Here is a 13,085-nt window from a genome sequence, read left to right on the forward strand (position 1 = left end):
CACAGGAAGCGGAACACACTCTAAAAAGAGAGCAGTGTCAGGAGAAGAAACAGTCAAACACAAATCAAAGACAAACCTCACAGGACAAAAAAGAGATAACAAGGAACGTTTCACTCAAATGACACATCGGCACCCTGCAGTACATTAAAAAAACATTTCCTTTTTTATTTTGGCAGAGACCAAAAATAGCCTCTCACGGTCTACATGCAGAATATTAACATGTCAAACACATTCTAGTCACATTTAGAGAAGTCACGGCTGCGATGATCGACAACAAGTATAGGAGCATGTTGCGAGGTGGAGGGCGGGGGGGGGGGGGCTGACCTACGACCTGCAGACTCAGACTAAGACGTTACAGAAAAACTCCCGTGATGGAAAACAAAACATTCTGAAGACACAGAGAAGACAAACCTCCCTGAACTCAGCACAACCTCCGCTTCAGTTCCCCCTCCGCAGATTAACACAGAGGAAGAAGCGCAGGTAGAAAGAGGAAGTCAGCCTACTGAATCGAGTAAGGTCAAGGACACGTTTCCTTTGCTAACCATGCACAAGAAAATATAAATGATTATTGAATCCATTATTATGGCCATAAGACAGATTGTTCTCTGGGGATTAAAATATATTTTGTAAGTAATGTTTTCTTAATTATTATTGTTTTCACATTCTGTGAGCTAAAACTTTAACTTGCCCTTATTAGCGGTAGGCTAATATCACTACCTCATGTTTGATACTAGCCAGCAGTAGGCTAGCTTTTGTGACTGCTTGTGGGGCCAGCTGGTAAAATACTCTGGACAGTGAGCTAACAGGTTATAGTTTGGTCATAGATCGAACGATAAGTTAATCGGATAATTTAAGAGCATCATCGAGGAGGCTTATATAAAACTAGATGGTGCTATTTGGGTCTGAGCGACTTCAGCCACCTGACTGGGCAGCTATCTTTTCCCATCCATTACCCCAAACTAATTAAACAATCAAATGTAGCTTCAGCTGAAGTCCTTCGCTCGCTTTAAATTCTTCCCTTCTTCCCTTCTTTCTTTTCGCAGTCTCAGTTTTAGTTGTCAATATTCTATAACTATAAGTTGGAGTAAATGGCAGTAGAGTTAATGCATAGTTAATTGCCCTCGGAGCTCCTGATTTAGAAAATACCACTTGTGTTCACGTCATTCAGAAGTTTGTTTGGTGAACATCAACAAATACACTACTGCGTCATACGTAGGAAGTTTAAGGATCATTCAAACAAAATTTCATGATTAGAGCCGTCATCGCTGGACGCTACTAGGAGAAGTTTATCTTGATTGACATTACAAAGACTGGTCTGCTGTAAAGCAGAAAGTCAAATGTGTAAAAAGTGTGAAAACGCTCATCAGAAGAAACAAAGATTTCAGTTTGAGGCCTCACCCACACTACTCCATTTTTGTTTAAAAACTGAGTTTTAAAACGAACACGATCTCCGTCCACAGCAGCGTTTTCGCTGTGTATCAGAGTTGATCTCCGTCTACATTAAAACGACTGAAAACGACATCTAGTGGCTGTTCATGTACACTAGGCGTGCGCGTGCCGGTGTAAACATGAAGCGTCTCCGTAGTTACAGAAGATTTGACGAAAGAATAAAGAAATACAATCGTTGCAAAGTAAATATGGCGACATGCACAAAGGGTAGGCAGATAAGTGTTATTTGCACAGTACAGAATGTACCAAATCAAAAACTCTGTCAGCAGCATCGTGTTTCTGCTTTGCATGACTTGTAAGACCCAATCAGAGAGCCAAACGTGAGCGTCTGCGTCATCGTTTCTAAAGTCCTATGTTTTTGCCCGTCCGCACTAAAACGCTGGCCGGAATTTTAAAACGAACAGCGGGGTCGGCAGCGGTTTCAAAATTCTCCGTTTTAGGTCTTCGTTTCTGCCGTTTTAGTCTGGACGGGACGTGCAAATGTAACAAAAGGTCTGTGTTTTCAAACCAAAACGCAGTAGTGTGGATGGGGCCTGAGAGTGTTGAGGGGGGACGGAAGTGGAGTTTATGCTCAAGAGCAAGATTTAAAGATTCTGACAATTAGAAATTAAATGATGAGACTTCTTCTACAAGAAAAGTTCTGCCTTTTTGTGCGTTTTATAACAGGTTGAACTCAGGGACACAAGGGGACAACACAGGAAAAGCATTGTCATTCACTGGATGTAAAGTTCCTGTCCACATACTCTTAGGATTGATTGATGCCTAGTGTTATGGTTGTTATTTACCTTTCTACACACAGTACATGTCTTCGTAACATTAATACGCTAAGAGACTTTAATGACTGACTAATATCTGGAGGAACTGTATCTGATCACATGTAAATACCAGAAGAAAATGGCATCTTTAAGGAACATTAGAACTGTAAAGTCTGAATATTGCCTATGGGATTATTGTAGTTTTTTTTTTTGTATGGGATCCTCTGTGCTTGGAATGTCTCGCTGAGGAGCAAATGCAAAAACTAAAACAAATGACAGAATTATTCTCTCACATTCAAAAGAAAAGCCTTGATTACAGCAATCTGAGCAACCAAGACTTACATAAAAAATATTATTTAGAGTTGACCTCCGTGCGCAGTCAGTCCTTCAATCCCCCGAAACAGTCGACACACTTCCTTTACAATCCTCTGAATTCAGACTTCGCTCGGGCGAAGATGCAAAAAACATTCCTGCCTCTGAGCGTCAAAATCAACACGAATCTGTTCCTCGTCAAAGCTGAAGTGGTTTCAGGGGAACTCAGTGTTTCCCACCAAGTGTTTTCTTTTGTTATTTCTGGTGCGGGTAAAGACATAACACATTCCTTTCTTTAACACCGACTAAAACCTTCCCCCGCCATGTTCTCCGGGATTTCCATCTCCATCGGATCTCTGCGGCTCAGAGATGGAGGCGGCCGTCGGCTCTTCTTTTACAAAGATAAAACTACACCACAGTACACAGTTTTCACAAGTCATGCGAATATACAGCAACTAGAATTTTAGAAACCAACGTTTAAAATAAAAGTTAACATAAAAAGTAAAAACTACTTTAAAGAAAATAATAATAATAATAATAAATTATTAGCTTGTTTGAACACAGTGAAGTCTTTACATGGACTTTCATACCAAAGAATAAGTGTAAACATACAGTATCTATATCACTGGCTGCCCCCACTCACCTCCTACAAAAACAGACTAATTAAAACTGCATTTGGTGATCAGCTGCACATTATTAGTAAAAGGTAAAACAGAGAGGGGCGTCGAAATAATCCTTTTCAATAAATATCACATTCCACAGGGGCGGCCATTACTCTGTTAGCAGTTTACCAAAAGGTACCGTATTTATAATGCATTAAACAAATCCTCTAATGAATCATTTTAAAGTAATTAAGACATCCGAACATGGTAACGATGTAAAGTGACAGCGAGTTTTGACGAATCGCCTCCTTGTTGTTGGTCTTGCGGCAAAGAAAGACAAATCCTGATCGTGCAAATGAATGTGCAACGATTCCATCCAGAAACAAAATAGAGAAATTAAGGCCCCTTAAATAAATATTCTCATTCTTCTTTTTTTTACGGTTTCCCAGGAGAGAAAAATAATAATTAATACTACACGTCTACCGTTAAAAAAATGGTATTCCCACGCCGTAAGAAAACACTTATCAAAAAGAACGCAGACAAACACGGCTATACCATCCTGGAGTTAGTGTCCGAGGAAAAGTGTCCCAGGTTTTGTTTTTGCCGGCGACCCCTGTTGTTTTTTGGACATTTCCTAAAGAGACACAGAGAGAGAGAGAGAGAGAGAGAGAGGTGTATTCATTTCCATTGACACTAAAGATAAAATTTTCCCTTCAAGACTATAACCTGTAACTGTTATGTTAGTACAAAATTCACTCTTTCTGCAGACAGCCTTCCTAACGTGAATCGTCATCAGTCAATGCCCAAGAACCGTTCCCATTTGTTCCAAAAGAAAACTTTATTGGCTTACGTACCTGGCAAGCAATTTGTATATAACGCATCCATAAACCAAACTAGTGGCGACTGATTAATCAATCCATCACTAAGCCAAACCCACAGTTGTTTAAATTTCCGTTCTACAGTTATAAAGTTGCAGAGTCGGAGGAGCTGGTTCCGGATGTAAACATTTATTTATTTCCTCAAAGACGGTGTCAGATGACCGACAGGTGGAGCTGCTCCACAGCTTGGATGGACACGAATCTCCCCTGGTTAAATCATCAGAAAAGAAAATGAACATCTGTGTTGGAAAATATCTAGTTAAAAAAGTCTAAATGTACAAGACAAACTGTTCTCACTCCCAAGTCGTCACACATGGACACGTGGTTAAGACCTGTAGGCGTCTCTACTGCCAAATCTGCATTTGTTTTTCAAGTCAAGTCACGTAAGTAATGCTATTTTAAGCCAAACCACGATGTTTTCCTAAACCTAACTAAGTACTTTGGGTGCCTGAACCTAACCAAATTGCGACGTTTCACAACGTTAACTTTGAAAGTCTAACCGGACGTTGTATATTTATTGTTGGGAACTCTACTGCGGAGCCCTGCACGTCAAAAAAGCGACGGTAAAGGGTAACCAGGGCGTTTAAAAGCAACGCCAAGGGGTCTTGACCAAGTGTCCATATGTGGTGAGTTGGAAGTGAGAATGTGTTGTTCAAGAAGCCTGTGGAGACAAGTCAACTACGATTCCCAAGGTGCATTTTGGTCCGATGCTTCTGTTACATATGGAAGAATCATGAATGTTTTATTTCATTCACTCTTGAAATTCTGGTTAATTTAGAAAAACTGTGTTTAGAATTTCTCAATTCATGCATCTGAAAGGCTTCTTCTCCATCGCAGTCACAGCTGAGGCTCATGGGTATTGTAGTGTTTAGAGCTGTCCACCAAACTAATGGACAAAACCTTATTTCTCAGAAACAAATAATTTGAAATAATTCAAACTGGTGCTCGGAACATAAACCAATACGATCCAGGAGAGGATGTTTACAAACATTTAGGAGATTTTTGTCCAGGGAATAAATGAACCATTTTGATTTCTTATTTATGGTCAATGTCGAACTCCCAAAGACGTGTGTTCAAACTCAACTGTGCATTGAAAAAGGATTCCTGGCGGAGGCGGAGGGATGCGTCCTGAAAATCACATGTAGGTGGAGCAGAGTGTCCACATTTAGTAGGGGATTTATTCATAACATGTTAATGACATGAGAGGCTTGTTTTTCTGTCAAACTGCTGCCAAACGCAAAGAGAGACTGATGTTTTATTTCCTCCTCAGAGCGATGGAGTAAAGTCTGCCTGCTGTCTCCGAGGAGAGAAACGAGGCCAAGTCAAAATCCTGTTTAATTCTCCTCCTTCAACCGTCGCCAGCAGCTCCATCCACACAGACCTCACACCTAAACTTCACGTGTGATGGAGGAACAATGACGCTGCGTTCACAGCCGGCATGTTTGTCTGAACTGTTTCTGTCTTTGTTTGTTTGAGACCAACAATAGTCAGTAAGTAACATCACTAAGAAAATGTGTCTCTAAAACCACGAAACAACTGAATAATAATCTAGTCTATAACAGATGGTACGCATAGATTATTAGATTATAATTAGATTCTGTTTTAGTTCACACCTTTTTACGCACATTAGCAGCGGAGAACTGGCATCAAGCATTACATTATGTACCCGAAATGCTCCGTAAATTCTCTGTGTTTGTATGGCACTTTTCTAGTTTCTAGCACTTGTAATATTAGTAGTTCTTTCTTTGAAATGCAAAAATGATGCAATGTACTCGCTCTTGCAATAAAATATTGAAAGATCCATTTATCAACAAAAAGAATCTTAATGAGATTTTAATGAGATAATTAATAGATAAATTAATAAATAGTATTATATATATTTAATGGGTTATCTGCATCACTTTTTAAATGAAAGAGTATATTAGAGGGGGTGTAAAAAAATTATAATCCATTAATTTTTATTTAAGTTAAGTGCATATTTGGGGGGAAACTTTGCTCTTTAATTGAAAAATGAAGGTCATTTAAAAGATTTCTTTATTACCCCTTAAAAAACCATTACACCCCCCCCCCAAGAAAACTCAAAATGTATAACAATCCATTTATTTCTCCATTAATTTATCTTTAATTTGGGTAAACATACGAACAACAACAAATACCTGAATACTGAATCAAATATCGAGTTGCACCTGGAAATATTTCATCATTAATCCTCCTTACCTTGTGATGCACATCACCACGGCGACGATGATGGCGATCTGCACGGCGCCGATGATGGCGGCGATGAGGACGTAGTGCAGCTTCTGTCCACTGGGAACCACGTAGAGGATGTTGAAGTCCTGAGGCTCGTCACACTGAGAGCCTTTGTAGCCTGCGTCACACCTGGGACGCGCACACACACACACACACACACACATACACACACACGCTGGCTCAACACCTTGTCTACAGGTTGTAATTAATGCTGATTACCTTTTATTTGACAGGTGCTACAACATCGTCAGGTCAGTGATGACATGTTGTGTTAAACCCATCTAGCTGCAGGGAAGAGCAGTAACCCTGAACCTAACGGCGCAATTTGGTTAGGACTATTTGGTTAGGTTTAGGAAAAGATCATGGTTTGGTTTAAAATAAAGTTACTTATGTGACTTAACTTACTTTATTTAGGTTACGTAGCTTACGTAAGCTACGTAACCTAAATAAAAACATTCATTGCTGACCTTTTGTTTCACACAGAAAATGAGCAGTAGTCTCCAGGGTGAACCATTTCTGGTAGCAGATCTTTTACTTAAATTACAGTACTAATAACACGCGGTGAAAATACTCCACTCAAGTAAAAGTCCTGCGTTCAAAACCACTTAAGTAAAAGTGTGTATTATCAGAAAAATGTAAATAAGCTGTCAGATGAATTTAAAGAAAAAAGTACAATATTTAGAAAATAGCATTAATTGGAAAATTCAAGTACCTCTAATTTGTACTTAAATACAGTACTTAAGTAAATGTAGTTACATTCCAGCACCGAGTGGTAGCAGCACTATTATTAACATCAGCAGTAGCAACAATAGCAGCAGTAGTTCACAGACCTGCAGGTGGCCATGTTGTATTTGATTTCACATTTCCCGTGAACACAGAAGCCGGCGTAGCTGTCAGCGCAGGGGATCGGCATCCCGGCGTAGAAACCGTCACCGTGGTCCAGACCTGTGGTTTCTGAACGGGTCAAAGGGGAAACAAACAACAACAAATACACAACAAGATGAGAGGAGGGTCAGCTGGTGTCACGACTGCACATACTGGAGAGTCAGATCCTGTGCAGGTGAGCGCTGGGACGTCTGGATCATGGTTTCAGTAGGTCTAAGTCATTTTTACAGCCCCCGTTGTTTCTTTAAAATAGTCAAATAAGCACAATAAAACAGTAATCTGCGATTATTAGAGTATAGTTGAAATCAACACTACAATCTCAATAAGAATATTGACATATAAAGACATATAGTAAGTGCATGACATCATCAGTATCACAAGATAAATTAACATTATTCAAACTGTCATTCTGTGTGTCTGCGCTGTGAGCAGATAAATCATAAAATACAGAACACTCTGCACATTAAGGGATTCTTCAATCACGCGCAGCTTCACTATAATTCACTGCGGCAATAAAGAAACAGCTTACAAAGCAATCTGTACTGCTCATTAAAAAGACTGATGTGCCAAATGAACCAAATTCACACCAACACTAAGAAAGCCTTTAATAACAAACCCTGCGAGTGGGAGTTTAAAGTTCACTGTTTGGCACATTTACGACGACAGAACTGACAGGACGTTTGAGATTTACAAGCCTCAAAAAAAACAAGAAGTGTTTTTTAATCAAACCTTTTAAATTCATCAGGAGCATTATGAGTCACACTAATTTTCCAACATGCAGGATCTCATGAGGGTTTTATCTGTTGACTGAGGATTATTTCAGCTGTTGTTGTAGCAGCTGAAGCATTAACTTGTCGTCTTTTACTTTCCAGCACAAAGAGGATAAACACTAACATGATACCTTTGCTGCTGAAAGAGAGATGCTGTAATTACAGATTCAACAAATGTGTCATTTTAACATCCTGGGAGGATTTCCAACACTTTCCTACAAACCTCCCTGAGAGGAGCTCAGAGAAAGAAAAGAATTAATGACCATAATTAGCTCGAGAGCCCATATTTAGCTGCCCCCCCCCCCCCCGAGAAAGAGAGATGATTACAAGGGTGACACAGAACTGATCACTGAGCAGCAAACGATGAGGGGAAATCCAGCAGCATCTCCTCCACATGGTTTGTTTTCTTTATCAAAGCTGACGTTTGTGGTGATTTTGTTCTTTTCACTCTGACATTTATATGATAAGCTTATCTTATCGGGGCATGTGTTTAACTATCCTCCTGCCAAACTGTGTAGAGATTTTGGCAGAAATGTTAATTATTTTTGTTTTCTGGAGATGAATAATGATTCTACTCTTTACAAACTGTATCTGTCTCTTTTTCCCCCCACAGTCCCTTGTGTTTTGGGCTTGTTTCCATGAATGTGTTATAAAAACTGGATACCGAACTCCAAAATGGAGCCCATTCATTTTGGTGAATAAAGCTGCAGCTCCGTACTCACACCTGCTGTTTTAACAGTGCGTTCACTCTGACAAATGCAGCTGGACACTTCTCACGCTCAATGGTCGCCATCTTGGCTACGTAGTGGAAGCGGACGGACCACCAACGTATTTTTAGACTTGTAAAAATGGGGAAGCTGCGGAGGTTGAGATCGTAAAAGTAAAAGTACGTTCATTTTTCTTTATTTCAAATAAAGCTGAATTGAAGTTAAGTGAGCGAACAAGGCGGTAGATATTTTGCCGGCTGACAATCGCGGTCAAATGTTGGCCGTAAAGATCTGCCTGGTTACAATTCGCCATTAAAAAGAAGAGGAATAAGAAGAAGTGGTCAAATAAGTGCAAGTGCAACACATCTGTATTTATATATATATGAACTCTACCCTGTAGAAATTTACAGTCTACTCAAGTACATAGTGTACACAGTGTACAGCATGTTAGTGTACTCACCCGAATTGAGACACAGCTTTAGTGTTTCCTTACTTTGAGGATAAAGTTTAACAAATATAAAACCTCCATGAATTAGAAGTTCAGGATGCAAAGAGAAAAAAATTGAGCTAGGTTGCCGCTGTTTGTGAATACGGACATCCATTTTATTAAAGTGAGCAATATTTTATAAATAAAAAAGACATTCTGAAACGTACAATAATAAAAAGAATATTTAAAAAAAAAACAAAGATTGTGGGGTTTGCGCTGAGCAGGTAAGTTAAACAAATTGTTCAACATTTTTAGGAAATACGCTTATTTGCTTTCTTGCTGAGAGGCAGACCAGCTCCCTAAAGGCTCGTGCGGACTACACGACCTTCAGCATTGACCGATGACGCGTCCTTGACTAGTTCACACATAACGACTAGCGACCGCCGATCGATCGCCGATTTACCCCCGATCACAGCCTGACGGTCACCCAACTCTCCGACGGGCAAATCTGTCTTAAAATCGTGTAGTGTGAACTAGTCTTAAACTAATTATCACGTTTTATCTTGTTTATGTACACAAGTTCAAAGAATGAAAAAAAACAATACGTTGTGTTTTTCTTCTAGTTTTTAAAAAAAAAAAAAAAAAATTTCAGCCTTTTTGAGTTCTTTTTTAAGCCACTACTGTTGTATCCAGCGGTCCCCCTCTGTTTACCTTTTGTTCTCTGGTGTTTCCCCATCCTATTGACCCTCTCACACACCTGCACCTCGTTCACAATCAGCCACCAGTTATCTACCCCGGTCCAGTACGCCAGTATTCACCAGATCGTCTGCGTATCTTCCATGGTACACACCTTGGCCAGCTCTGGTTGTGAGTTAGTGTCTCGCGATTATTATTGTTTGCTCTCCTCCACCTTCACAGAACCTGCCTGCCCACCTGCTTCGCCCAAACCGCCCCAGCTCACCATCTTGCCTGGATTCTTCATTCTGGACTCGGATCACTCTCCGCCCCAACAGATTGTTGACTATCTCAATAAACTCCCTTTACTTGTAAATCGGTTGTTGGCTCTGTCGTGCTTTTGGGTCCAGTCCTCTCCCGTACACACCCATAACACCTACAACTGAAGATGACCATTTTCAACCTTTTTAACTGTGACCAGCTTTTCTCTACAATCTTTGGGGACCTTGAGTGAAATGTGTATTTCAGGAAAAGAAAGGGACAGAAAGTAGTTTTATTTATTGTTGAGTTTGAAAGATTTATTCCCTTGAAGGACACGTCACCTCAGACAGCGGTTTAACTGATGAAGGCCACCGTCGTCATCTGGACGAACCAGAGGACAAAAACACTGAGTTCAGATAAACGGCTGTGAACATGGCGGCTGTGAACGCAGCCTTTTTCTCAGCTCTTGTGTCTCACATTATCAGAGTCATAAATGTGCTGCTGTGTCCTTCGCTGTTTGTGATGTTGACAATGCAGCGGTTTAATCCGATCCTCCTATTGTCTGTCTCTGAGTCCAAGTTAAAAGACAAAGTGAAGGAGCTGACAGAGCCGAGGAGGAATCATTCCCCCTGAGACGTTTTAGTCGCTGATAGCAATGCACAGAGCGAGCGGCAGATAATAAAACCCTCTGGATTCTGTTTCATCTCCTCTTTGATCTCCAAACTCAACACTTGCGTCGTGCAGCTGGGTGGGTATCGCCGCAAAACGTCCTCGTTCTGCTCCTTTAATCTGTGTGTTTACTTATGAGAAATTACAGCGTCACATCACGCTCGGGCTTAAAGAACTGTGTACGCACATTATGTTCAGCATCTAGGAGGACTGTGAATCCCCACCCCCTCCCCTGTGAGGACATTATTGTGTATTAAGGAGATTTTCATTAGGTTTTGTCCTGCGGTTATTGCTTCTCAGCAGGTTCAGATGCAGGTTAACAGGCTGCTGAAAGGCCACAGGAAGTTTTCCCATTAGCTGCATTAAAGGCAGGAGAGTGGATTTACAATGTGGTTATTATAATCTGAGCACAGTCTCAGAGGTCGTTAATGTGTTGAATTAATTTATTTTTTAGTCATGCTAGCAGCGTAGCTCAGAGATGTCTGTCTGTTTGTCTACCACTTTTAACTAGACTAAAAACCTCTCAACAATATCGGAAGGATTGATATGAAATTTGGTCCAAACATCGGCGTTCCCTTCCGGTGATCCATTAACTTTTGATCTTTCGCCTTCAGAAGGTCACATGTTAATGTGTCCAGCACTTTGGCTTATGAACAAATACCTGCAGAACTAATGAAATTCCCATCAGCCTCAGCTGTACTAAGTGTTTACTGCTAATTAAACTAAGAGCATGGTGTAACTTTATACCTGTTAAACATCAGCATGTATGCTTGTCATATGCTATATATATATTGTCACATGCTGTTAGCCTTTAGCTCAACGCATCACTGCACAGATTTGACTAATTTTAGAGTCAAATCCAGTCCACTTGAGGAATACCCTAATCAGAGATGGGGACTCGAGTTTGAGACTCGGACTCGAGTCGCACGTAAATCGCACACACAGTGACTTCAGACTTGACTAGAGACCCGTCCTCAAAAGACTTCAAGCTCGACTCGGACTCGAGGAGCGGGACTCGTGAACAATGTTTATTTTTTAGGAAACATCTGATGAGCTCGCTGTTACTCCCCTCCTACCGTTACCTATAACCTGCCTACATAACATGTAGTATCTGCTGCGCATATATCATTAACTTTGGCTTTAAAACTTCACACAACAAGACCCAAACAAAGAAGCGCTGAATGCAAAATAGGTTAGCATGTTTAGCTCAGCATTGGCCATCTAACGTTAGCTTGCTTCTTGCTTACGGCCTACCAGAGGTTAAATCCGACTGTCGTTCGTTATGAAAAGATAAAAGAGCGTTTGTTTACTAGCCAAACTTGTGGTGGTCACTTAATGTTATCATTTACGCCCCGCTGGCTGCCATCACGTCAATGATTAACACTGGCTGCAAACAGGTTACAGGTTTATTGTTCATCATGTAGCTTTACACTTTTATTTAGTTAACGTTACACCGGTTTGAGAGTCTACGGGCTGTGTTGACTTACAGTAGTTAATACGCTGTCATTAATTGCATTGCACATTACATGGTTGTGTTCTGTAAGTGAAAAACAGGCTACAGATACAGAATCTCTTATAGCGAAGCAGTTTTCTAAGCAGCCTGGATTGAACACAGTAGCTGATCTTCATTATAACCACGAGAGACTTGAGACTTGATTTGGACTGTTGCTCAGAGACTTGTGAGCATCTCTGACCACAATAAATTAAACCCCATTCTGTGTTTTCACTATTCGCGCCGGCTGTATTCCCACGAGCGACACAGCAAGCTAAACAATGCATGTTAGCATATCTGCTGCTCTCATGTGGGCCTGGCTGTGCTCACATACTGTCACTAAACAAGCTGCTGTTTAAGTGACTGTTCATCATTTGTTTGCTTGTTGCTTTTAAGGGCATCATGTCGTCTTTGTTGCAGTATTGAATGACAGTTACACTATATTGTCATAACGCTAACACTTATCTGATGTGTTTGCTAGGCTAGCTAGCTAGCTACAATAATGTTAACATCAACACGTGCAGAATTAAACTTGCCATTGTCTTGCTGAAACAAGCAGGCGCGTCTCTGAAAAAGACGTTATGAATTACGACAACAGTGTCAAAACACGTTATAAAAACAGACACTTATGGATCTTGATTATAATTGGCTGAGCTGTGTTCGATGCCCTTGTAAAATACTTTATAACCACACAGGTGAGAGTCTTGAGAGTGCAGCACAGTCTTACTGCGCCATCTAGTGTTTGTGTCTGTGTCACATACAGAAACATTCTGCTGCAGTTGGATGAGCTGCTTGGCGGACTTATACTTCTAACTAGACTTTTGTTGCTGTGTTAATTTGTGGGGATCCTTGCCAGTTATGTTGTAACCATTTTAGGCTATAAAAGCAATTGTTTAATTTAAAAGGCACCAGAATACAGGAAATGGCATCCACTCCAGTAAAATGTTTTTTTC

The 13,085-nt window shown here is 40.5% G+C and overlaps 1 protein-coding gene across 1 annotated transcript in view; it reads right to left on the reverse strand.

The window, feature by feature from the left end:
* Positions 1-1,790: 1,790 nt before the first annotated feature.
* Positions 1,791-13,085, reverse strand: part of tmeff1a (transmembrane protein with EGF-like and two follistatin-like domains 1a) — a 103,707-nt gene continuing 92,412 nt past the window's right edge. Inside the window, exons 8-10 of the mRNA XM_046050875.1 lie at positions 7,077-7,200; positions 6,214-6,375; positions 1,791-3,752 (exon numbers count right to left, since the gene is read on the reverse strand). Coding sequence (XP_045906831.1) covers positions 3,668-3,752; positions 6,214-6,375; positions 7,077-7,200 — 371 coding nt within the window. The 3' untranslated portion in view covers positions 1,791-3,667. The remainder of the gene's footprint in view (positions 3,753-6,213; positions 6,376-7,076; positions 7,201-13,085) is intronic.

This window comes from Micropterus dolomieu, linkage group LG06, assembly GCF_021292245.1.
Source record: "Micropterus dolomieu isolate WLL.071019.BEF.003 ecotype Adirondacks linkage group LG06, ASM2129224v1, whole genome shotgun sequence".
NCBI lineage: Eukaryota > Metazoa > Chordata > Actinopteri > Centrarchiformes > Centrarchidae > Micropterus > Micropterus dolomieu.